Source organism: Malaclemys terrapin, chromosome 4, assembly GCF_027887155.1.
Source record: "Malaclemys terrapin pileata isolate rMalTer1 chromosome 4, rMalTer1.hap1, whole genome shotgun sequence".
Lineage (NCBI taxonomy): Eukaryota > Metazoa > Chordata > Testudines > Emydidae > Malaclemys > Malaclemys terrapin.
In genome coordinates this window covers 66562996-66588767 of record NC_071508.1, presented here as the reverse complement: position 1 = coordinate 66588767, position 25772 = coordinate 66562996, and the positions used below count along the sequence as shown (strand labels likewise).

Sequence of the window (25772 nt, the reverse complement as noted above, 5' to 3'; positions counted from 1 at the left end):
CTACAATGGCAATTTTATGTTACATTTTATTTTTCAGCTGGTGTGTGTTTTATTTATACTTTATTAACAAACAGTATGTACAACTGATATGAAGATGAAATCTTCAAATTTAATGGTTCATATATTTAAAATATCCTATATGTTTATCCAGCCAGGTCACTCTGTACTGTAGTTCTTGTTAGGGATGAGGGAACCTGGAACTATCAACATTACTACATGTAAACAACAAAAGTATGATGTGATGTATATCTATATAATGTAACTGTGGTACAGATTCTGTATCGAAATAACATCCAGATTCATTTCTGCTGTTTGTCTCTTTGCACCATTGTAATGGCACAAAGTGTTGGAATATGGCTGAAAAGGGACAATTGAGAATTTTCCCAGTGTTAGAGATCTCTCAGCTGGTTTACAGTTTATACCAACTGCTCTCAACACACAAATAATCTGTTTTAAGGGTGGGAGGGACATACTGTGGGTCGGTGCGGCAGGTTTGTATCATTTTTGGTGGTGCCCAATATATATCTTTTAAAATAATGTAAAAATGTGAGGGCTTTGGGGTAGGGCTGGTGATGAGGGGTTTGGGGTGTGGGAAGGGCTCAGACAGAGGGTTGGGATGTGGGGGTGAGGTCTGTGGGGTGGGGCTGGGGATGATGGATTAAGGTCAGGGCCAACGGGGGGGGGGGGCGGGAAGCCGGTACAAATTACCGAGGCCCGGCGGTCCGGAAGGGGGTTTAGCCAGTCCGCCCTTGCTGGGGGGCCCAAAAAAATTCCGGGCCCGGTCTCCCCCCCCCCCCTCATTGGCCCTGTTTAGCTGGTCCGCCATTGCTGGGGGCCCCAAAAAAAAATTTTCACCAGGGCCCGAACCCGCTCTCGGTGGCCCTGATTACAGTGCAGGAGGGGGCTCAGGGCTGGGGCAGAGGGTTAGGGTGTGGGGGGATGAGGGCTCTGGCTGGGGCTGTGGATGAGAGTTTGGAATGTGAGAGGGGCTCGTGGTTGGGACAGAGGGTTGGGGTGTGGGCTCTGGGGCTGAGGCCAGAGAGGAGGACTCCCCCCATACCTCTCCCTGCCTGCAGCAGCGAGCTCCGGGAGAGGGGCCCCCTTCTTCCCACCCCCACCCCCCAGCAGTACACTCACCTTCTACCCCTCTCAGCTCCAGGACGCCCCCTGGCCTCCCCTGTGATGGGTGCTGGGGAGGGACTGCCATCACGTGTGCGCCTCCTCCCCTGCTGCTGCCCCTCACTGTAGCCTCACTGGGGGTGGGAGATGGGGTTGCCACTTGCCCAGCGTGGGGCAGGAGCAGTGACTCCAGGCAGGGGACCTCCTGTGCTGGTGGAGGGTCCCACCGGAAAAGGGAAGGGTCCAAGGCGGAAGGGCAGGAGCAGCCTGCCCTGGCACTAGTGAATGGGGGGCTCTGGACTCTGCAGCAACAGTTGATGCTGGCAGAGCAGAACAGGAGGCAGCCACCCGCTTGAGGCAGGGATGCTCTGGGGTCTGGAGGAGGCACGCAGGGGCAGCAGGTGGGGGCCGGGGGACACTTGGGAGAGGCGCGTGGGGATGGCAGATGGGGCTGGGGGAGAGACCTGGCCCCAAATATTGGTGGAGCTGGGCCTCCGGATCCTGAATATTGCTGGAGCCTGGGCACCACAGGTCCATATAACTCTCTGCCCCTGATAGTGGGCATAGAGAAGAGCATGTTTTTACCACCCCAATTCACAACCTCTGTAAGGTCCCATAGATCATAGCCAGTTTGAATAAGATAAAGCAGTTCTTAAGATGTTCCAACATATGCTAATAAGCAAGCCTGGCTCAAAAGTACCAAAAGATTAAGATAGGCATAGATTACTGATATTCCCTTTCTCTTCCCTGCCTTGTGTGTTGGCTGTATCTGGGTGCAGAGGAGAGTCTAGGCAAATGTGTGCTGCGTTACACAATAGTATAAAGGAAGTGCTATCCAAGGCAAAGCTTATCAATAAATAAAATCTTTATATTCCAGTCTTCTGCGAGGAAATCTTGATTATTATTGATTTTATAGATAAGTAATCACATTTATCAAAATGCTTTGCAAGACACAAATGCCCTGGAAATACAAAATAGAGAGTAATTGATAAGAGTAATTGATAATTTACAATAAACTTATTGCATTCTATTTGTAATCCTGATTTTCATGTAAATTCTGTCTACAGGTTGTCTCTGTATTTCCTTTTTTTTTCATTTTCTTCTTTCCTACTTTCAGCAAAATGCCTCAGCAGATAAGGAGACCCTTGCCTCAACAAAGGAAGCAAATCGAAGTGTCCAGGAGTGTGATTCTCAAGATGTAAGATTGGGAGTCAGTACTTAATATAGACTGAAAGCAAATATTAAAGCCTTAGAGACAATTTTAATGCTATCTGTTTTTAATAATCAAGACAGTACATATATTTTAAAAGCAATTTCATGTTCAGATGCTGTGAAGCAAATACTGTTTGGTGTACAAGTATGCAGTGTACTCCCTGGGTTTTCTTTAGGGATTGGTTAACAGGGTTTTTAAATCTTTTGTGACAGTAAAGCAGTAGAAGAGATGTGATTTAATGATTAACCTGTTCAGCAATCTACTTATTCCCTTAGAGATTTGGAACACAGTGAGGTACAGAATCCTGTTATATAACATTCACATTAATAAACAAGCATAGATGTCACAAATGCTTCATGGGCTGGGGGGGGGGGGAGAGAAGGAACTTAAGGCAGATGTTTAACTTGAGCAGTAATGGTAAAAATCTGCGATCTTGTCAACTGCGACTAGGGAACAAGCTGAAAGCTCAAATCTATAACGCATCAGAGACAGTGGGCTGGAACTGCAGCCCTTACTCAGTTAAAACACTGATGTAGTATAGTAACAAACCTCAAACCAATTTATTATGGCCTGTGTTACAATAAAAACAAAAAAGAGTAGAGTATTGCTGATTTGGATGTTTCCCTGGATATTGCAAAGGATATCACACTAATATGGTCTTAGCAAATGTCCTAATGAGACATGAAAAAAACAATAAGAGAAGACAAGAGACAAATGAGCCTGGAGTGAAATACTAAACACACTAGTTTTTCCTTAAATATAACAACCACTATATCTGTAGGTAACTGGAAAGCCTTCTGGTAACAATAATAGCAGTTTACACATCTTTCATCCACACACTTAAACTGTTATGCAGGGATTACTTTACCCACCTCAGAAGTGCAGCCATCTTCTGTATGGAACACAAGAGCCATTTAACAGCACAACAGGAACATATTACACAACATTTTAAGGAAAGAACTGATTCAGTTAACACTGCAAAGTAGAAAGAGTTGAGCTTGTTGCCTTCAACTCTGTACCAAGCTCCTTCCTGATACCACTTACTGTTTTTTGTTTAGCAAATTGCTCATGAATATATCCCTATTTTTGGTGAATGTTTTTGTTTTTCCCAAGAACTTGCTGAATAGTTTTGACAACTTATTTTCAGATTGTGAGCCTGTGGTGGGGCGATTGCCCCACGCCCAGAGAGGGTGGGCTGCAGCAGGCCTAGGTGCCTGCGCAGATGCATAGCCAATCAGGGAAGGGCTTACAGAGAGCCAATCAGAAGGCAGATTGGAGCCAGCCAATCAGGGCCCGGCCTAGCCATATAAAAGACTGCCCAGAACAGGAGCAGTTGGTCTGTCCCAGGCCTTCAGAGGGGAAGGTCTGTCTCCAGAGCTGGGAGGCCAGCACCACGGACAGCGCAGTGCAGGCCAGCCTGAGAGAGTGGGAGAAGGCCCTACTTCATAGCCTGCTAGGCGGCAGGCCTGGGAGGAGGAGGCCTAGCGTAGCGAAGGGCTGTTGGGGAAGTGGTCCAGAGGGATAGTCAGAGGAGGAAGGAGAAGGAAGACAGCAAGACTGTCGCCTGAGGGCCTCTGGACCGGGACTCAGAGTAGTGGGCGGGCCTGAGTCCCCCCCTTTTTTCCCCCCTTGTTTGCTGTGCTGCCCTACGCACAGCCGCAGGGAGCGGCCGGCCAGAACCACGCCAGGTCCTGGACTGTGAGGATTGGACTCGAAGGTGTGGGGCTGTTGTTTACCCCCCGAAAGGGGGTGTGAAGGGACAAAGGGACACTGTTGGAGGACAGTGTTCTAGAAGAGGACGCCGACGTCGGGAGCAACGCAAGTCCGTGCACCCCACAAAGGCGAGATGACAGGCGGGACGCCACCCAAAGAGGGCGCCCTACTGGCGCAAACGAATTCCCCGAGACGACCAGGAGGGGGCGCCACAGCGGTGAGCAACCGACCCTGTCACAGGGCCATTTGCAAATATGGTCCCCATCAATCAGTGTCTCAGTATTATATATACCTATGTCACATGGTATGTTTTGCTCACTGATTGCAGCACAGAATTTTTTTAAAACAAGAGAATAACGTGAATAATGAACAACAAATAATTCATTATTTGAGCAGCTGTAGTTAAAACATTACAGGGGGGATTACTGAGGCAGAACTAAAGCAATTAATGCATAGTGGCCATACTTTTTAAATAGAGCTGGCCAAAAAAATTGCATTGAAATTTTTTCAACAGAAAATTGGGTTTTTGACTAAATGAAATTTTTCACAAAAAGTGTCTGTTTTCTGCAGAAAATTTTGACTTTTTATAAAAGAAAAAAAACTGACAACAGAAGCACTTTTGGTTTTCTGCCAAAAAGCTGAAAAAGTGTGATTCAGATATTCTGTGGGATACTTATGGGAGCTATAGTTTTGGTGCCACATGCTCCAACTCTTCTCTATGGACTGCTTTCCCTAGCTGCACTACATCTCCCATGATGGCCCATGTTGGCTCAACAAAAGGGGAGACCATGAGGCACCAAGTAAAGTATTATAGTATAATTAGGCAAGCCAAAAAAGAACCGGAAGAGCAACTAGCCAAAGACACAAAAACTAACATCAATTTTTTAAAAGTACATCAGAAGCAGGCAGCCTATCAAACAATGGGGCCACTGGAAAATCCAGGTGCTAACAGAGCACTCAAGGAAGATAAGGCTAGTGTGGAGAAGCTAAATGAATTCTTTCCATCAGTATTCTCTGTAGAGGATATGACAGAGGTTTCCACATGTGAGCCATTCTTTTTAGGTAACAAATCTGAGGAACTATCCCAATTTGAAGTGTCAAAGAGGAGGTTTGGAATAAATTAAACAGTAATAAGTCACCAGGACCAGATGGTATTCACCCAAGAGTTCTGAAAGATCTCAAATATGAAATTGCACAACTATTAACTGTCGTAAGTAACTTATCATCTAAATCAGCTTCTGTAGCAGATGATTGGAGGATAGCTAATGTGACACCAATTTTTTTTAAAAGGCTCCAGAAGCAATCCTGGCAATTACAGGCCAGTAAGCCTAACTTCAGTACCAGGCAAATTGGTTGAAACTATAGTAAAGAACAGAATTATCAGGCACATAGATGAACACAATATGTTGGGGAAGAGTCAAAATCACTTTTGTAAAGGAAAATCATGCCACACCAATGTATTAGAATTCTTTGAGGGGGTCAACAAACATGTGGACAAGAGTGATCCAGTGTATATAGTGTGCTTGGCCTTTCACAAATTCTTTGACAAGGTCCCTCACTAAAGGCTCTTAAACAAAGTAAGCAGTCATGGGATAAGAGGGAAGGTCCTATCATAGATAAGTAACTGGTTAAAAGCCAGGAAACAAGGGGTAGGAATAAATGGCCAGTTCTCAGAATGGAGAGAGGTAAATTGTGGTGTCTCCCCCCGGATCTGCACTGAGATCAGTTCTGTTCAGCGTAATCAGAAATCCGAAAAAGGGGGTAAACAGTGAGGTAGCAAAATTTGGAGATAACTATTGATAGTAATTTTGTAAGTCCAAAGCAGACTGCAAAGAGTTACAAAGGGACCTTTGTAACTGGGTGACTAGGCAATAAAATGGCAGATGAAATTCAATGTTGATAAATGTAAAGTAATGCACATTGGAAAACATAATACCAACTACTCATGTAAAATGATGAAATCTGAATTAGCTGTTGCCACTCAAGAAAGATCATGGAGTCACTGGATAGTTCTCTGAAAAGATCTACTCAGTGTGCAGTTGCAGTCAAAGAAGCTAATAGTATGTTAGGAACCATTAGGAAAGGGATAGATAAAAAGACTGAAAATATCATAATACCACTATATAAATCCATGGTATGCCTACATCTGTAATACTGCATGCAGTTCTGGTGGCCCCATCTCAATAAAGATATATTAGAATTGGTAAAGGTACAAGGAAGGGCAATAAAAATGATTAGGGGTATGGAAAAACTTCCATATGAGGAGTGATTAAAAAGTCTGGGACTGTTCAACTTGGAAAAGAGCCTAAAGGGGGATATGATAGAGATCACTAATGATGAATCGTTTGGAGAAAGTAAATAAGGAAGTGTCATTTACCCCTTTTCATAACACAATATCCAATGGTCACCCAAAGAAATTAATAGGCAGGTTTAATACAAAAGGAAGTATTTCTTCACACACCAACCTGTGGAACTCATTGCCAGGGCATGTTGTGAAGGCCAAAACAAGGTTCAAAATAATTAGATACATTCGTGGAGGATAGGTCCATCAATGGCTATTAGCCAAGATGGTGAGGGATGCAACCCTATGCTCTAGGTATCCCTAGCCTCTCACTGCCAATGGATGGAAAATTCAATGGTTGTCCTGTTCATTCCCTCCAAAGTGCCTGGCACTGGCCGCTGTCGGAAAACAGGATACCGGGCTAAATGGACCATTGGTCTAACCCAGTATGGCCATTCTTATGTTCTTATGGGAGATACAATCTGGCCAGGTATCCTGGCCCACATTGGAGAAGAGGGGCATTAGGCATTTTAACTACAATTCCCATTTGACACTGCAAAGCATTTCCAAATTTGATTTTAGTTTTCAGCTGAAAGGTTTTGGCTTAAAGTTTGTTTTTTTCAATGTTAATAGAAATTTTTGGTGAGAGAAACAATTTTCTGAAGAGCTCTCTTAACCTCTATACAGTTCTTAATTAGGCTAAATTCTCAGTGGTAGCTGTGTCATGATATAAGGACGTCATTATATGCTCCCTCCCATCTGCCCCCCCAAAATTGTAGATGATTTTAAAAAGCAACCTAGATAAAACAATTTTAGGTTTGAACAAGCTGAAAAGCACAACATTAACTAATGTTGGAAATATTGTTTCCAGTTTATTCTACCATGAATGACCACAGACTCCAAAAGTAGAATGAGCTAAGAAAGGAAGGTATTTTGTCTTTGAATATTAAATGGTATTTCCTAAGTATGTCTCTGTTTAGAATCTACAGTCTTAATACAAATAAATATACAGTTAATATTTTACTTTCAAAAATGAAAATTTTTGGAGGCATATAGGCATGAATTTGAACTGCCCTTTAGTCCGAGAGTCAGCTGATCTAACAAAGCAGAGAGCTATATTCAATTGCAACAAGCTCCCTTCTGTGCTGCTGCCACCTAGTCAGGGCTGGATTAATGCAGGGGCTTTACGGGCTGAAGTCTAAGACCCAGGCTAAGGGGGGGCCACATTGCAGCAGGACTCAGGCAGGCTGCCTTCATGCCATGGCCCCACGCTGCTCCTGGAAGCGGACGGTTTCTGGTATGTCTCTGCGGCCCCTGGCGGGGGGGAGGCGTCGCCACCCGCTGCTCCCGCCTCCAGCACCGTCCCCACAGCTCCATTGAACCGACCAATGGGAGCTGCGGGGGCGGCGTTTGTGGGCATGGGCAGCGCATAGAGACATGTTGTCCCCTCCTCTCAAGGGTGCGCAGAGACATGCCAGCAAGCCGGCCACTTCTGGGAGCGTTGTGGGGCCACAGCATGCAGGCAAGCAGCCTACCTGAGCCCTGCTGCACTGAGAGCCGCCTGTGGTAAGTTCATCCCAGCCAGAGCCTCCACCTCGCACCCCCTTCTGCACCCCAAACCCCTGCACCCAAACGCCCTCCTAGACCCCGCACCCTCTCCTGCACCCCAGCCCCTTGCTCCAGGTCAGAATCCCCTCCTGCACCCAAACTCCCTCCCAGAAAGAAACTAATAGCTCTTCTAAGGTAAGAAGTAGGCTATTTTGAATTAACTTAACTATAGTCTACATGTTTTAAGACTGAAATCTAACCACAGAATGGCTTTATGTTAATTAAAAGGCAAGTTTAGTATAGCGTTAATAGCCTCAATGCCATAATTGCGATAATTTTGTTTTAAATTAGGAAAAAGACTTGCATACACAAAATCTAATAGCCCCGGGCCCACAGGAGTGTTAATCCGGCCCTGCCCCTAGTATGTGTAGCCAGTGCCAGGGAGTAAACCCCCTGCATGTGTGCTCAGGACAAGTCACAGCCTGGCTCTGTGAGAACCAGTATATTTCCGGCTAACAAAAAAAATAAAAATAAGGGTAAAATGTGATGGATCCATCAGTCAAGTAAATCAAGTCAATGAGTTTTTGGCTTATCAGTAATAAAAAAAAAAATTAAACGTATAGAATAGATGTTATAAAGGATACATTACAAAAATGATAAAAAGTGGGCTGGAACTGAATGCATGTTATGATGATGATGCAGGTAGGTGTAAAAGCTTTATTTCATGGTTTTATTGTTGCCTGATCTATTGATTATATATTGATCGTATTACTGATATAGATTCCCCAATTAGCACTCATCAATTTGATAGATTCTTTTCCCATGGTCAGGCCCAGTAGTATCAGAATTATTGCTCAGTTGGGAGTCCTGATGGGCATGGTTGCAACACTCACACTTAGGAAATCACACTAAACTTATAATAGTTTTATTAATGCAGGTAGTAACTTCATAAACACTCCAACCCAGCAAGGCAGAATGAGTTGAGCATCCTTGTACTTACACTATCCCTTGAAAAACAACCTGAAGTGGAAGTTCTTCTTCCACCTCACCATCACAACCATCACCAGTGGTCATCATCTCCCAAGGGCCATATCTCTCCCTTCCAAAGCACATCAGACTGGGATACAACTTTATAATGTGTTATGCTGACACCACTATGCCTAATGCGTATTCATTAGAGGTTTCTCCATTTTGCCTTATTTGTATTTCCTCCCAATCTGGAGGGCCAGTTGACTGCTTTTTATCTGCTTCCACCCTTTGGTCTGTCCAGTTTGGGTGGCCCTAGCAGGCATTAAAACTCTTGCCAACATAGCTCTCAAGGTCATAGGGACACACAAGCTGACCTACTGCATCAAAGTACAGTCCCCCAGGGAAAGCAGTGCCTCAATTGTCTTGAAGTCCAGCTTCACAGGAGGGAGAGAAACTATAATTTGATATTTTTAGAAACCTGAAAAAAGACTTGAAATCCTGCCCCCCTTCTTTAAAAAAATGTTTCCAAAATGTTATTTTAAGGAGTGATATCTCAGGACTTTTCAGAACTAGAAGCAAATACTGCACCTGTTGGAAAGTTGGGTATTTCCTCTTGTCAATAGGACAATGCTCTTGTCTGCACTTCTGAGCTGTGTCATTTTGAGTAAATTCCAAGTTTGGGAAGAAGAACGGTACCTTTTTTTCCCACATGTTTGTTTGCATGTTGGTTTTACTTTATTTCTATGTTTCTTTGTTGTTATTTTTTAAATAGGAAATGTTTGAAGATGGTCAGATTTTTTAAAATATTATGTTCCAGTGACCAAAGTACAATTAAGGTGGTAGAAAATGCATGACAAGTTATGATCTGTCATTTATTTTAAAAAAATAATATAAGGGTTAAAACTGAGTTTAAAAACCGGAACTTAATGAACATGGTCAGAATCAAGATGTTGCTAAGAAACCTTCAGCAACTCTTTTCTCAGAGTGGTGGAAAAATCCCTTAATTGTTAAACTGAATCTTGTTTATCAGATAATTTCGTAGAAGGATTATTCTTCTAATGACTGACTACCATAGAAGAACATGTGGTATTTTAGACTTCTAAAGAAAAGAGAGAGAAGGTAAAGGGCTTGTCAAATATATCAGATATCCCCCCCCCCCCGCACTCCTTATGGCCAAATATTTTGATTATTTTTAATTTGCTACTCCTGCTGCAATTTTTGTTTATGGCTTATGTGTTCATATTAATGTATGTAATTTCTAAAGTGAATACATATACAATTTTATATATAGGTTGGATCTAGATAAGCAGAATGAAATTAATTCATTTGGAAATTGGACAGGCTGGGAAAAAAGAGCTCCCTCCCCTCCCCTCCCATGGGACATTCAATGGCTACAAGTAGTTAGATCATCTTGCAATATTAATGTCTTGGTTTATTTAAATCAGTGACATTTTGCCTGAGTCAGGACCTCTGTTTGCCTCCAATACCAATACCAATTTTCTTTTACTCATCCCTGGCATTTATAAAACACTTTAATAAGAAGAATCTTGTCAATTAAATTCAAGAGGATGTTTTCCAGTGGTCAGACAGCTAGGAGATTATCAGTGAAATCCTGGCTCAGTTGAAGTCAATGATATATTTTTCTGTTGGCTTCAAGCGGAATCAGGATTTCACCTCATGTATTTTTACTTATAGTGCATAGCAAGCCCTTCTAGTGTAGAATCCTGGACTGAACAATGTCTCAAGCAGAAACTAGACTCCTTCTGTTACAATATTATGAAGAATATTATCAATGTGTAACTTTCACACCCCTCCTCCCCAAAAAAAGAAAAAGCACCATCCAAAGGTCATTCACTACCTTCTTCAGTCCAGAGAATCCTGATGCATATGACACAACATTTAGAATCACCTATTGCAGGGAGTCAGAAATAACATCAAGCAATTTATAAAAAGTTGCTTTATTTAAACAGCTTATATTCATCTTGTGTTGGATTTCTAACTCTCTGTGTTTGCCCTTGCTCAGCCTTTTCTGAAAAACAAAAGTAGTACAGATTTTATTTACTGCCTTCATGTTCCTGCAGTAAACAAATATAACAAATTCATTAATCATTCAGTGGCAAAGGACATTGAGCACTGGACCAAAATATACACATGTTTCTAAGCAACCATGGTATTTAGCTTCATAATTTTGCATCATTCTTAACAGCAAAGCTTTGATCACTGTACTATCCTCCACCCCCCATTGCCAGTGTGGTAACAAGAGAAAAATAAAATTGTTACTGTCACAAATTTCATTTCAGGCTGGCTCAATTCTGAATCTGACTTCAATTGTCCCATGCTGCCTAAAAAAAGACTATAAAGGTCATGAAGGGTTAAAACAATTTGGTTTAACTATTAAACCAGTACACTGAATGCCTAAAACAAGAGTGCTAAAGTGTGGAAAAACTGTAGGGAATACCTTAATCAAGAACCAATGGAAACACACACTCAAATATATTACATATATTTAGCACGACATCTTCTTTAATAAGCTGTTTGGAGGCTCTCCAGATATTTAAGTAGATCATTATAATAGTTGATGAGAGATGTTTGTGTGTCCTTGTACTAAACATAGAAGTAATTTGGCTAATGATACAGGACAGTTCTCAAAGGAAAAAATTTATTCTGCACCTTACCATAGTTATGCCATATTTTAATAGCTCATGTGTATTTTAAAACAAGATACAACAATAAAGTTTATATAAACATGAGCCATCTGTGTAGGTTAGCGGATTATCATGAGGAAAAAAAAGACTAACAGTTAACAAGTCAAGTTCAGCCATGGATGTAAGCAGATAAGCAGATGCAACTTCACTGCCTTCAGTTAAGTCTTTGGCCTTGCATCTTTGAGGGGACAAGTTACTTTAGAAATCAGGGAAACTGACAAAAGAACATTCTTCTCAATATGCAGCATCAGAACTAGAGAAGGGAAGAAATCTCAGAACCTAGAACTAGGGAGAAAGGAGCATGACAATATGTGTTTAATGTTTGAGAACTAAGGGTACATCTACACTACAGGGGGGAGTCGATTTAAGATACGCAAATTCAGCTACGTGAATAGCGTAGCTTAATTTGACGTATCGCAGCCGACTTACCCTGCTGTGAGGACTGCGGCAAAATCGACTTCTGTGGCTTTCTGTCGGCGGCGCTTACTCCCACCTCCGCTGGTGGAGTAAGAGCGCCGATTCGGGGATCGATTGTCGCGTCCCAACGGGACGCGATAAATCAATCCCCGAGAGGTCGATTTCTACCCGCCGATTCAGGCGGGTAGTGTAGACCTAGCCTAACTTGTTATAGTCTAAATTCTCTCAGTTGGTCTGGTGTAAGTCCAGTCTGAGAGCAGAATTTATCATTTTAATCATTCGATCAATGTGAAATATTTACAAACAACACGAAAACACGCAAAACTTGATTGACTGGTGTTTGATACAAATTCAAATGCCAAACCAAGATAATTGAAAAGTTTGGAAGGGATAATGAACTTTTGAGCAAACCTGGGCCCTTTATAATTTTGACTTGAAATCATTTAAATTTCTCCTTTCAGAGAGTTTTGGCATTAAACCAGGTGAAATTTAGCAGATTTTATCTACTTCCTCTTTGAAAGTTTAAGATCATTTGAACCAATAACACAAGAAAAATCCGGGGATTGTAAACCCACCCAAACCCCAAATATATTCTACCTCTGCAATGTGAAACCAGGAGATTCCGGATCAAACTCTGATCTCGTAGATATCAGTTTTACACCAGCTTAACTCCATTGACACTCTATGGAGCTTTAACACTAAGGGCTTGTCTACATTGCAGCTAGGAACATGCCTTGCAGTCTGAATAGACAGATGCATGAGCTCTGCTCTAGCTAGCATGCTAAAAATGCACCTTAATAAGCAAGTTGAATGATTAGTTGATCTACACAGTATGTAGTTTTCTTTTTAAGAGTCTTGCTTCACTGATTTAACTGAATACCTTCATAGTCATGTTGTTGCATAGTTTGTAGATCAAATTGAATAGTTTAATAGTCAAGAGGCATGCCTAATGTTACTATTCTATTAAAAAAATTACTGAGGATGCATACTGGACTGATCCACTTTCATAATTTACACAGCCAGCAGTGCATTTCCCTAGCTCTGCTGTATAATTCATGGGGTAAGCTGAATACTATAGGTGTTAAATTTTTGCTTACTTTACTGATCAAGCTGCATATTTCATCAGTTGAATTCTCACATACTCATACTTTGTTGATCAAACTGCATACTAAATTGATCAAGATGGATAAATACTTTGTCTTATACCGTGCCTTAATTGTCTATCTGCTTTAATATTTACTATTCCAAATTCTTTGTGCTTTAGCATGTATAAAAATGAATTGCTTTAGGCGTGAGAGGCATTGCACCATGGGATACTTTATTTTACAAATAAAAATAAAGAGGTCATTAATATTTTTCTTAATCTCCACATGGAAAATGTGAAATGAGCCCTTCTCACCAATAAATTCATCCCATGGAAGCACTGTTCTGTTGTTTAGAAGGAAAAAATAATAATAACCCCTTTTTTTGCAGAGAACCAAATTCACACAGTCATAAAAATTGTAATTCTTGTCAAGACTAAATTTTAATGAGATGTTGTGGGAAAATATAAAATTGAAACAGAAAAGTATAGAAAAATAAACCAATAGAAATAAGGTTAGCATAGGCTGCAAATAAATGAACTTGATTGATCATTTTTTCCATGAAGTTTTCATCTTGGGATCAGACAGTGGGCAGCAGTCTGCATATGCGGCTTTCATTGATTTCAATGAGAGCTCTGCACATACAGGGCCTGAAGGATTGCCTCCAAATATCATTGGACAACATATGCAAGTCAGTTAATAAATTATCTGTAATCATTAGGTTCTGGATTAGAAAAATTACTATAGTAGAAAGACTTTAAAGTCAACAAGAGTTTAACAGATTATCAATGTGGTAAAGGTGTTCAGAATTTGCCCACAGTTAATCTGTAAAGTTCACTCATTAGTAAAGTATCTGTAGGTTGAGTAGCTCAACACCTATCAAATAGAGGAAGGATATGTGCAGGAAAGAGAGCGAGATATCACCTCTGACGTGTCTTCCATTACTGTTTAAATTTGAGGAGGAGTAACAAAATTGCACCTGCACAACCAAAAGGCTGTGTAGATTAGAGGAATGAGCAAAAGATAGGAGGGGCTTGAGTTATAATCCAGACTCTGCTTCTTTCTGTCTCCGTTTCCTGTTCTCCAATGTGTGGTTAGTGATACTTACCTATCCAACTCAAAGGAGTGTAGTGAGAGCTAACTATTTTGTTAATAACTGGACAGTGACAGGAAGGGAGAGACTCTGTCAAGGCCACACCTATTCTAGATTTTGCCTGGCCTTTCCCCACCCACCTTTATATAGGGGCAGGCACACCTCCTTTCAATGCACTCCCTGGGGTCAGGAACCAGGGAATTAGGTGTTAGCTGCAGAGCTAGACTTCTCAATGGGGGTAGGTAAATATGAGGCCAGGAACCGAAGCAAGAAGAGCTGTGATGGAGTGGGGGAGGCATGCTGCATTTTTCCGAAAGGGTTACAGTAAGGACAGCTACCAGACCACAGTTCCTCTTAATCACTACCTTCACTTCCAATGCAAGCAGGGGGTTAGAGCCACAATCCTGCCTAAAATATGTGACTAGATCAGGCTAATATATACCTTTATCAATGAGATGATCAAAAGGTTTTCCAAGCTGATGAAGTCTGCATTTTATCAAAAAATGATATAATAAATAATAAACCAAATCCCAAAACATCACACATTGCAGCATATTGAGAATAGTCGATTAAACAAGTGAAATATGTATCTGGCAGGACTTTTGTCTTAAGTAGCACCTCTTAGAAGTGCAGCACCTATCTCTTTTGTAACATACCCATTGTACCAATAATGCTATAATATGGAGTTGGAACTTGAGTTGCCTTACTGGATCAGAGCAGTGGTTCATCTAGTCCAGCATCCTATCTCTGATGGTGGCCAGTAACAGATGTTTGAAAGGAAGGTGCAAGAAATCTTTTTGTGAGCTCTTACAGGGTAATCTGCCACAGAGCGGTCTCCTGCTAACTGCCAATGGTTACAGATTGGCTGAAACCATGGACTTAGAATTTCAGAATTCTGTGATCCTTTTTACCATCAGGAAGACTTTGTAGTCTTAAATATAGTGATCAGTAATAAATATCAAGAATAAAAGGAGATGTTGGGAAAGTCGGACACAAGCATCGTTATTTTTTCATAGTCTTAAAATTAAATCACAATTTTTAGTCACACTAACTAGCCTTGAAGAGTCTCTTAATATCCCATAATTTCTCTCTTTCATAGAAAAGCCTCCATGGTTCATCAAATATTTGTAACTAGACCAATGCATCTCTGCTGAATCATATCTTCCTTGCTTACCAATATAGTTTCCCAAGTGTATAATCTCATCCATCTCTTTCATCTATGCTGCTCTTACATCCACATTCTTTATTCATCTGTCACAAACAATAAGAAAAATATGAAGAATATAGCTCTGGGTTGTTTTTTTGTTTGTTTGTTTGTTTTTTTACATTGGCCCTTAAAGCATAAGCTGAGCTTGTTGGGCTCTGAAATGGATATTAACTAAGGGAGGTGAAGTGATCTTCTAAAGGAGTTGCCTTAATTTTCCCCTTGGTGTTGCAGAGTTTCTTTTCTTTGCAGATATAAGCCTAATAACCTTGTTGGACTTCTCTGATTGGGTTGAGGGAGAGGACAAACGTATGCTATGAATCCCAGAAAGTCCTTCCTGGAAATAAATGGACTTTTAAAATATATTTATCAAGCTCAAAATCATCACCAGGTGTAGTAAGACTGAGTTATAGGCCCAGATCCTGTGTAGGGAGGACCACACTAGTATATATGGATCCTGCAATGGTGTAGAGCTGGCAAAACAGCTCCTGCACCATCTCATTTCCCTCATACCAGCTTACATTTGAAATTGAGCATTGACCCCAGTAGACTTGGGGAATATGAACATGAAACACCTCCATCCATCCTGGAATGGCTTCATTCAATACCACTGCTAAGCCTTCACAGATTTGCAAAAGAGCAAGAGAGAGATTCCTGTTAAGATTTATTTGTCAAATGGAGACGCTGTGCATTGGGTTAGAACTGAAAGACTAATGTTGTTCTTTTGGCACAATTTTAGTTCAAATCCTGCCCTCAGTTAGACTGTCTTCACTACAAACTGGGGGTGTGCTCATGTACACGTGTGCTAGCTCTCACTAAGCATTCACTGAGCTATCGTGGGTATGTGTACACAAGCATGGGAATCACACCCTTAGCTCTTAGTGTAGACATAGCTTTAGACTGGTACACTGAAAACAACTGAGTTGCACTGGATTAACTGAGAGATTGTGGGTTATAACTTTTTAGTTCTCACTGTCTTGAACGCATCCCACTTCTACCCCTTACATTTGGCTGTGTTTTCATCTGTCTATATTTGCATTTCCGCTAACATTCTTGCAAACTGTGTTTTCATTCATCTGCTCATGGGCAATGGTGGTTCTGTGTGCAAATTATGAGGTGAAGATTGTTTCTCTATGGGGGAGAAGGGGATGGCAGAATGGGGTATGGGATATGTGCTTGCACATGTGCAAGGGAATATGACTTTACCTCCTACCCACCTCTTTCTGGATGATTTACTCATTGGCACAGAAAGGACTGATGAGTCTTTGCTCACAGGGACTAATATTTTGGTCCACCATTCTATTAGCTTAATAGAGAAGGGTGTGTGTTGGGGGTAAGGAAGTCTCCTAGCACACATCCCTCTCCTTTCATGTGCATTCACAAAGACAGATTACTGCTTCACCCATAGAGGAGTTTTAGCCATGGATCCATAGAGGAGTAGATCGCTACATTCTTTATCCTCCCCCCACCTTCTTAGTTTCCCAAAGCTATTTGTATCAAAGTCTTTGTGAGTTAATATGTTTGTTTATATATATATATATATATATATATATACATATACTTTATTGTTAAGGTTCCTGAGAAGTAATTTTCTGATATATAAAACTGCTGAAAAATGAATGCATAATATCCAGTAAAATATTCTAAAGCCCATAATCTCATGTTCAGTCTTTGTAAGTTAAAAAAATGTGTTTAGCATTTGTTAAATAAATTTGGTATATCATACAGCAGGTAATTAAAAAAAGCCACCTATAAAATGTTGGAGGCTTGCCTTATTAATTCACTAAGTTACCATGATATATGGTGTGGTGCATTGCAATAAAAAACACAGTAAATTGCATTGCAACTCCAGTGGAAATAATGGCAGCTATGCCATGACTCAAGGTATTTTATAGCAATATGGTGGTGTAAGTTATTCATGTCTCCAGTGCATCTATCCGATATTAACAGAGTTATACAAACACATTATACTATGTTTTATTGGGTTTTGGCACTATGAAGAAAAAGCGTTCAAAAAGGTTTCATTTTAAGCCCTATTTTTACCTTTCTGATACCTAAGAACATTGGTTTGTCTTGACAATTGCCATATTTACTTGAAAACAAAAAAGAAAATCTTACCCAAAATTTGAATAAAATTCATTTTAGAATTACGGGCCATTTAACAAGTATTCTGATATGAAATCATGATGAGTTTCTCCTATCTATTTCAGTTCTTCTACATCAAAACAGCAGGTTACTCCCTTTTCCGAGCTTGAAAGGGAAATCATCATCTGGAATAAATTGGCATCGCTACGGTATGCTGATTTACACCAGCTGAGAATCTGGCTCTCCAGATAGTTTACTGTCTTCAAAACTAGTGCTCATGAGGCAGCTGAAGATTAGATTATAATTAAACAAAGTGATAAGTGATTGGTTTATCAAATTGTACCAGTTACACCTGTAGATCTCATTGCTAGCTAACAAAGCCGTTTAGAGCTGTGAGGCTCTGGTGCTTTTTGAGGGGAAAGTGTCTAGAGGAACCCCTTCAATGTATTGGGTCTCTCTTGGTGGGGAGAAACAGGGATATCCCAGGAGGCACTGCTTCCCCTGATGTCCATCATGATGCCTGTACTACGATAGGACTGATCCCAAGCCTACTGAAATCAATGGGAGTCATTCCGCTTCACTGGGCTTTGGATGAGGCCTATAGGTGGGCGGAGGAGGGTGGAATCTTGGAGTCTGCTTCCGGGAGACAGGACTGGAAAGCTCCTCAGTGACTACCTGCATGCCTCTTCTCACTGGTTTCCAGTAGTGCTCTGCAGGGACAGAGCCGGTTGGGCCATGGAGCTCTGGAGTGGGTCTACACCTGCTGTTCTGGGCTACACCTGCTGGACTGGGAGTGAAAGTTTGGCCCTTTGTCTGTCTATGCATTTTCTAGAATGCTCATGTCCATGGTATTTAGGATCAAAAAAATCAGAGGAATACCACACTGAATGTGTCTGTAAAGAACCTAGCCATTTGCTAGCTCCCCCAACCCCTTTATTGTTATTAAAATGCTTATTCCAGTTTCCAACCATCTCATATTACAGTAGGTAGCTTTTCAACTCTTTTGTAATTTCTCTCAGGCTTTGCTGTAGAACCCATTGCCATAATGTGTAAGCACTGAAACAAGTCAATTTTGATCTGCATGATGGACTCTCTCAATGGCATCCACAAAAGATTCGGCTGTTTGTTCTTAGACACTAGAAAACTCTGGTTGGTTGGCTTTGTTGGTTTCCTTTGTTCCTGTTGTGTTTGTTTTTATAGTGGAAGAGTTTTAGGAAATGGGTGGGGTGAATCTTGCAGCATATTCTAAAAGTGGCCAAAGTGGGTCTTGTTCAAACTGCTATTGGTAACTCATTTAAAAAACAAGTTCCTTTGACCAAAATATTTTATCTCTGAGTCTCACAGGCTTTATCTTAGGTTTCATTTGCTACATTTTCCTAGAAGTGTTTGCCTGTTTTTCAAGTCATGAATGGGAAGGCAGTCTCTAAAATAGCCAGGACTTGGCCTGCTAAGGGCCTTAACTATTAGAAACAGGACTGGTTTCAAATTGGTAACCAGTCAGGGTATACAGTGCAATGGTATGATGTGTTCTTATCAGTATTTCTTGTTTAAAATGCAGGCTATAGTTCATCTTTGCTGGTTGAATTCATAGTTATTTGTTGGTTAGTAATATGGAAGTCTTCATTGTTACAGAATGTCAATATTTAGTGTGGTTAAACACTAAAGGAATGTAGGCATTGCTCTACTGGTTCAGAACAGTCGCCCACCCAGTCCAGTATCCTGTCTCTAGTAGTGACCAGTACCAGATGCTACAGAGAAAGGAGCAAGAAACTTGCTAGTGGACAAATATGGAATATCATGCTGTCATAACTATAAAGGGAAGGGTAATAGCTGTCCTGTGTACAGTACTATAAAACCCCTCCTGGCCAGAGACTCCAAAATCCTTTTCCCTGTAAAGGGTTAAGAAGCTCAGGTAACCTGGCTGGCATCTGACCTAAAGGACCAATAAGGGGACAAGATACTTTCAAATCTTGGGGGGGGGGAGGGGGGAGGCTGTTGTTTGTTTTTTTTTTTGTTTGGGAGTGTGTTCGTTCTCGGGACTGAGAGGGACCAGACATCAATCCAGGTTCTCCACATCTTTCTAAACAAGTCTCTCCTATTTCAAACTTGTAAGTAAATAGCCAGGCAAGGCGTGTTAGTTTTCCTTTGTTTTTCTCAACTTGTAAATGTACCTTTTACCAGAGTGTTTATCTTTGTTTACTGTACTTTGAACCTAAGACTAGAGGGGAGTCCTCTGAGCTCTTTAAGTTTGATTACCCTGTAAGGTTAATTTCCATACTGATTTTACAGAGATGATTTTTACCTTTTTCTTTAATTAAAAACCTTCTTTTTAAGAACCTGATTGATTTTTCCTTGTTCAAGATCCAAGGGGTTTGGATCTTGATTCACCAGGAGTTGGTGGGAGGAAGGAGGGGGGATGGTTAATTTCTCCCTGTTGTAGATCCCAGGGGGGTTGGAACTGTATTCACCAGGAGTTGGGGGGAGAAAGGAGGGGGAATGGTTAATTTCTCCTTGTTTTAAGATCCAAGGGGTTTGGATTTGTATTCACCAGGGATTTGGTGAAGGTTTTTCAAGGTTTCTCAGGAATGGAATCCATTGAAATGGTGGCAGCCGAACCAGAGCTAAGCTGGTAGTTAAGCTTAGAAGTTTTCATGCAGGCCCCTACATTTGTACCCTAAAGTTCAAAGTGGGGATCCAGCCTTGACACATGCCCATAGGGGAAATTTCTTCCTATCCCCAGAACCACATCAATTAATGGCTGGTTTGTGAGATGAAGCATAAAGGATTGGTCCCTTATAAAAAACAATTATTAATCCTAACCATGCCCCCATTACTTGTCTTTGCTCTAAACCATTCCTTTCTTTTCAGTTAATCTTTCCCAATTTAAAAGCTTTTCCATGTCTCTACTAACTTTTGTCACCCATCTCTGGATCCTTTCTATTTCTATTGCATCTTTTCTGAGACAAATGACCAGAATATTTCAGCTTTTAGGTGACAGTACACCATCAATTTTTAAAATGGTCTAATAATTATTTAGTGTTATTTTCTACTATTTTCTTTACACAACCTAATATTTAATTCGTTAGTTGTTGTTTGTTTTTATGTCCCTTTAGTAAATTTCATTTGTCGTCATGCTTCCCATTCACCTAGCTTTGTTAGGTCTTTCTCAAGGTTTTCCCTAGACATGACTAACCTGAACTTTACCTCTCAGTCTATGGCTATGTTGTTTCCTTTTAGTAAGAAAGTATTTAAGAACTTCAAATAAATGATATCAACCAATGCTGTTTTATTCACTATTCTATTGACATGCCCAAAGGATTTTAATCACAAAGGCACAGTTTTCCTTTCCAGAAACTTTGCTGATTTGTCCCTCTCACCTCATGTTCATCTAAAGAGCTCAATGTAATGCACTTTCTGTACTTAGAGAGACAGATGCCCTGCTCCCACACAATCTGTTGATCGTTTCCATTGCCGTACTGATGACACAGGGATGGCCCAGTGGTTTAGGTAATGGAATGGAAATCGAGAAGTCCTGAATCTTAATTCCAGTTTTTACTCCAACTCCCTCTGTGGCATCGATCAAGCTACATAAATTCTCTGCCACAATTTCCTCATCTGTAATATGGGAATTGTAATTACTTACCTACCTGCCCCACGGGGCTGTTGTGAGGATAAACTGGATAATATTAGTAAAGAGCTTTGAACATAAAAAGGGTTACATAAATGTCAATCCCATCTACTGAAGGAAAGAAGAAAATCACTGATTTTTTTTCCCAAAAAATTGTGTAACGGTGATATGGTTTCAATGATTGTATTTGCAGGTTGGCAAGACTTGTTTGGGGAAGCGCAATAATTCAACATCTCCTCACCTCAAGATGGCAGAAACAGATCCTAGCTTTCAGGTACTTTTGTCTTCATGTAATTGAGCCCTTTTATAAAAGTGTCTTTATCAAATGCAAAATTCCTTGAACTGTATCTGCTTATTCTAAGTCAGTGATTTCTAGGTAGTTCCTCATTAATCACAATGGAGACTTCTGCTCCACTTGATTGAAGTTGGTGGTATAAGATGTTAGGACCTGTTAGAAACAGTTCTGTTAGGAAAGTTCTGTTAGGAATTATTTCAATACTTAAAGAACTTGACTGCTCTAATAATCAGCTAGGCCATTCTTATAAACTTAGGGTTTCTTTTTTCGGGGGAGGAGGAAGAACAATTTCCAAACCTTGGGTATAACTATGATTTAGTGAAACTGTGCTTAATTAAACATGTTACACAAAGAAAAATTTCAGCAGATGGTATCATAGGACCCCTTCACCTGTAGGTCCAGTAAAAATATAATTACATAGATATTCTGTAGCAGAAATGGGAAGTGCTGTACCTCTGGGCAGCTCAGTAGTTTTGCTCCATTCTAATTCTCCAGCCATTTTTTGTACCACTGATTGACCAGCTGTTTTTCCCCCCCTCTGCCACTTAGAAAGATGCTACAGGTTTCATGGAATGTAGATTAATTCTATTGAGAGACACACACACACATTATACATATATGTATACATATACATATAATGTATCTGTGCACTCAGCAGACATACTATAGTTATTTTGAAAGCAGTACAAAGGCTAACAAAAATAACTACAGTTGTGTGCACATTATTCTTATAAAAAGAACAGGAGTACTTGTGGCACCTTAGAGACTAACAAATGTATTAGAGCATAAGCTTTCGTGGACTACAGCCCACTTCTTCAGATGCATATAGAATGGAACATATATTGAGGAGATATATATATACACACATACAGAGAGCATGAACAGGTGGGAGTTGTCTTACCAACTCAATACATGTTCCATTCTATATGCATCCGAAGAAGTGGGCTGTAGTCCACGAAAGCTTATGCTCTAATAAATTTGTTAGTCTCTAAGGTGCCACAAGTACTCCTGTTCTTTTTGCGGATACAGACTAACACGGCTGCTACTCTGAAACCTGTCATTATTCTTATGGCACTATAAGCATTCAGTGTTGATTCTTTGTATTCCAATGTAATATGATGACCGCAGATTGTTGGCTTGATTCTCCTATCACTTACGCAAGTGTAAATTCACTGACTTCAGTTCAGTAACTCTTGATTTAAATCAGGATTGATTTAAAATGAGATCAAAATCAAGGCCTCTGTTTCTTGATGAGAAAGATGACCTTTTTTATTTAACATCCCACTATTCAGCTGTGTAACATTAAATAATATTATAATACTTACATTGATTCTGTTTTCCCCTTTGTGTTGGTTAACAGAAGTTGCACAGCCCTCCATGGATTAAACCTGAAGCTAAAAAATCAGCAGAGACAAATGAGAAGAAGCATGAACAGTCAGATAAAATAGAAGAAAAAGCACTGTAAACATTACCAAGCTATTTTAACAATGTCCTTCATTTGCTATTGTCTTCATATTGTTTTTAGTCCAGAAGCATGATAATGTATCAAGTTTCTAAAGCATGCAACTTTTTTCACTATTTTATGAATGTAAATTAGTCTAGTTTCTAAAATAGACCAATTAGTACCTCTCAGCAATAATCCAATATAAATGGATGTTTGAAGATATGCTTTGTAATACAGTCCAGTTTTTTGAAATATTATTCTGCCCTGATCAGTAACTTGCTTATTATAAATCAGTCTGTTTTGTAAAGAACTGCCATTCAGAAGTTTTCTTTTCTTAGCCTGTTCTGTGTCATAGCTATCTTTACTGTATACTGGGAGGCTGAAGTCAAAACGGGGATAAAAGCCTGCTAACATAAAATAATAATAATAATTACATAGTTAGAGTGCAATGCTACTCAAGAGTGACTATGAAAATGGCACAATAGGATTCTATATTTATCACCTTTCAATGCCTTCCATCTCAAGTCTACTCAGTTAACTGGTAAAAGGATGTTTGTTTGTTTTTCTAACGGCAACCATTACAAACTCAACTGAATCTCAAGTTGTTTTCTTTGTGGCTTATGCAGCACCAACATAAACATTCTTCAGTTGAAACCAAGTTAACAATTCTACTGATGATGCACAAGCCAGAATGGAATCCATCTCCATCTCCCATAGCTGTGTTGGCCTTGTTGCCCTAACAGGAGTGAAAAAGAGTAAAAACGTACTTTGTCACCATAATTGGCAAAACACTGAGAAAGTGGATTTGATGAGTGCTTGCAGTGGGATGTGCTACCTCTATAGTTCTTAAGAATCTCTTAGCTGTGCACAGAGTGCACTTTCTGTATCAGCTCTGCAGAATAGAGAGTAGAACCAGCAGGGAATTAATATCTGGAGAATTGATTCAGCTGAGGTTAATTTAAGCTACAGGGTCCAGCTGCTAGTTCTAAAAGAAGAAGAAAAGGTGAATCTGAGGATGGGGAAGTGCAAATTCTTCTTTGAGTATTTGTTCGAGTGGATCCCAAGTAGGTGTGAATGTGTCTCATGATTAGCAGTGTCTATTGGGCCTTGCTTGTGCAATGCACATCCTCATGCTCCCACCATGGCAACAACACAAAAACCCTTTGATCAAATTTAATTCCTCTTATTAGTTTCTTTATCCCTTTCCATTTAAATGATGAAAACAAACAAAACTCTCCTTTTGTTTTCTTATTACCCTGGTTCCTTGTCCTCATGTAATGGTGAACTCAAAGGCTTGGGGCTTTAAGTCTTGTCCATTTTGCAATTACCTAATCCTGCTCACCAATGTCCAGAGCTGCTGTCTAGTCTGCCTCGGAGACTGGCTTACTCTGAACAAGTGCTCTATGTACAATTTGTTCTCAGCATGGATCTGGAAATCCAAAGATGCCCACTTCAAGCTTCACCTTTTGGGAAAATCCATGAGAGTTACATCAAACCCAGAAGAAAAAGAGATCGACCTCCAATTCTCAACAGATAATGGGAAAGTTTTCCTGTGCAAGTATCCCTAACAGCCAGCACACAAGGAGAGTGGTACCGAAAAGAAATTAATGTTGAGTAAAAGCTTGGAATTGAAGTCACCCCTGCCACTTACAGTCTTGGTGGCAAAGACCTTACCACCTCCCCACAGAGGCAAGGAAGTCCAGAATAGAGATAGACATGACTCCAGGCACTGCTCTGTGTCCTCCCATAAGGAGAGGTCAAAATACCAGCCCTCCAAGGAGGAGACCACTAAGCACTCACTATCCTAGTGGCTAAAGATCAGCATAAAAATACGCAAGCAGAGCACGAACATTGACACTGTCCACTCCAGTCCCTATATTGGCACCAACAACAGAATCACTCATGGTATCTACTAGCAGAGGAACTAGTATCCTCTGTGGCAATGTCTTTGGTACTGAGATCTTCATCAGCACCAGTGCATGCTTCCACCACCAATATCATTTATCAGCACCACCCCTGGACTAATCTATTCATCATCCTTATTAGCAGGGCATACCTTCTCACCAACATCAAGTAGGGAATCTTGGGGGTAGACCAGAGATGACTCCTTCAGGGTCTCAGTGTTTGGAAATGGACTGTCCATCCCCAACCAAACCAGACATACCAATATGTATACCAGTGGGGGAAAGGTAATATAGGATCTCGAATCATAGAATATTAGGGTTGGAAGAGACCTCAGGAGGTCATCTAGTCCAATCCCCTGCTCAAAGCAGGACCAACACCAACTAAATCGTCCCAGCTAAGGTTTTGTCAAGCCAGGACTTAAAAACTTCTAAGGATGGAGATTCCACCACCTCCCTAGGTAACCCATTCCAATGCTTCACCACCCTACTACTGAAAAAGTTTTTCCTAATATCCAACCTAGACCTCCCCCACTGCAACTTGAGACTATTACTCCTTGTTCTGTCATCTGCCACCACTGAGAACAGCCTACATCCATCCTCCTTGGAACTCCTTTCAGGTAGTTCAAGGCTGCTATCAAATCCCCCCTCACTCTTCTCTTCTGCAAACTAAATAACCCTAGTTCCCTCAGCCTTTCCTTGTAAATCATGTGCCCCAGCCCCCTAATAATTTCTGTTGCCCTCCGCTGGATGATCTCCAATTTGTCCACATCCCTTCTGTAGAGGGGGGACCAAAACTGGATGCAATACTCCAGGTGTGGCCTCACAAATGCCGAATAGAGGGGAATAATCACTTCCCTTGCTCCTACTAATACAGCCCAATATGCCATCAGCCTTCTTGGCAACGAGGGCACACTGCTGACTCATATCCAGCTTCTCGTCCACTGTAATCCCCAGGTCCTTTTCTGCAAAACTGCTGCTTAGACAGTCGCCTCATCAAAGACGGGGAAGCAGGCTATAGTTCCTCTCCCCCAATATACAGAGACAGGGGAGGTGATAGATCAAGACGAGCAGC

At 40.9% G+C, this 25772-nt stretch overlaps 1 protein-coding gene across 3 annotated transcripts in view; it reads left to right on the top strand.

Annotated features, from left to right (window-relative positions):
- Positions 1-23106, top strand: part of LUZP2 (leucine zipper protein 2) — a 353057-nt gene extending 329951 nt beyond the window's left edge. For 2 of the 3 annotated variants that reach the window (XM_054028626.1, XM_054028623.1), the window contains 3 exons: positions 2237-2317; positions 21251-21331; positions 22713-23106. In XM_054028626.1, the coding sequence (XP_053884601.1) occupies positions 2237-2317; positions 21251-21331; positions 22713-22817 (267 nt within the window). In that variant the 3' untranslated portion in view covers positions 22818-23106. The remainder of the gene's footprint in view (positions 1-2236; positions 2318-21250; positions 21332-22712) is intronic. The other variant, XM_054028624.1, reaches the window with a different exon arrangement.
- Positions 23107-25772: the final 2666 nt, after the last annotated feature.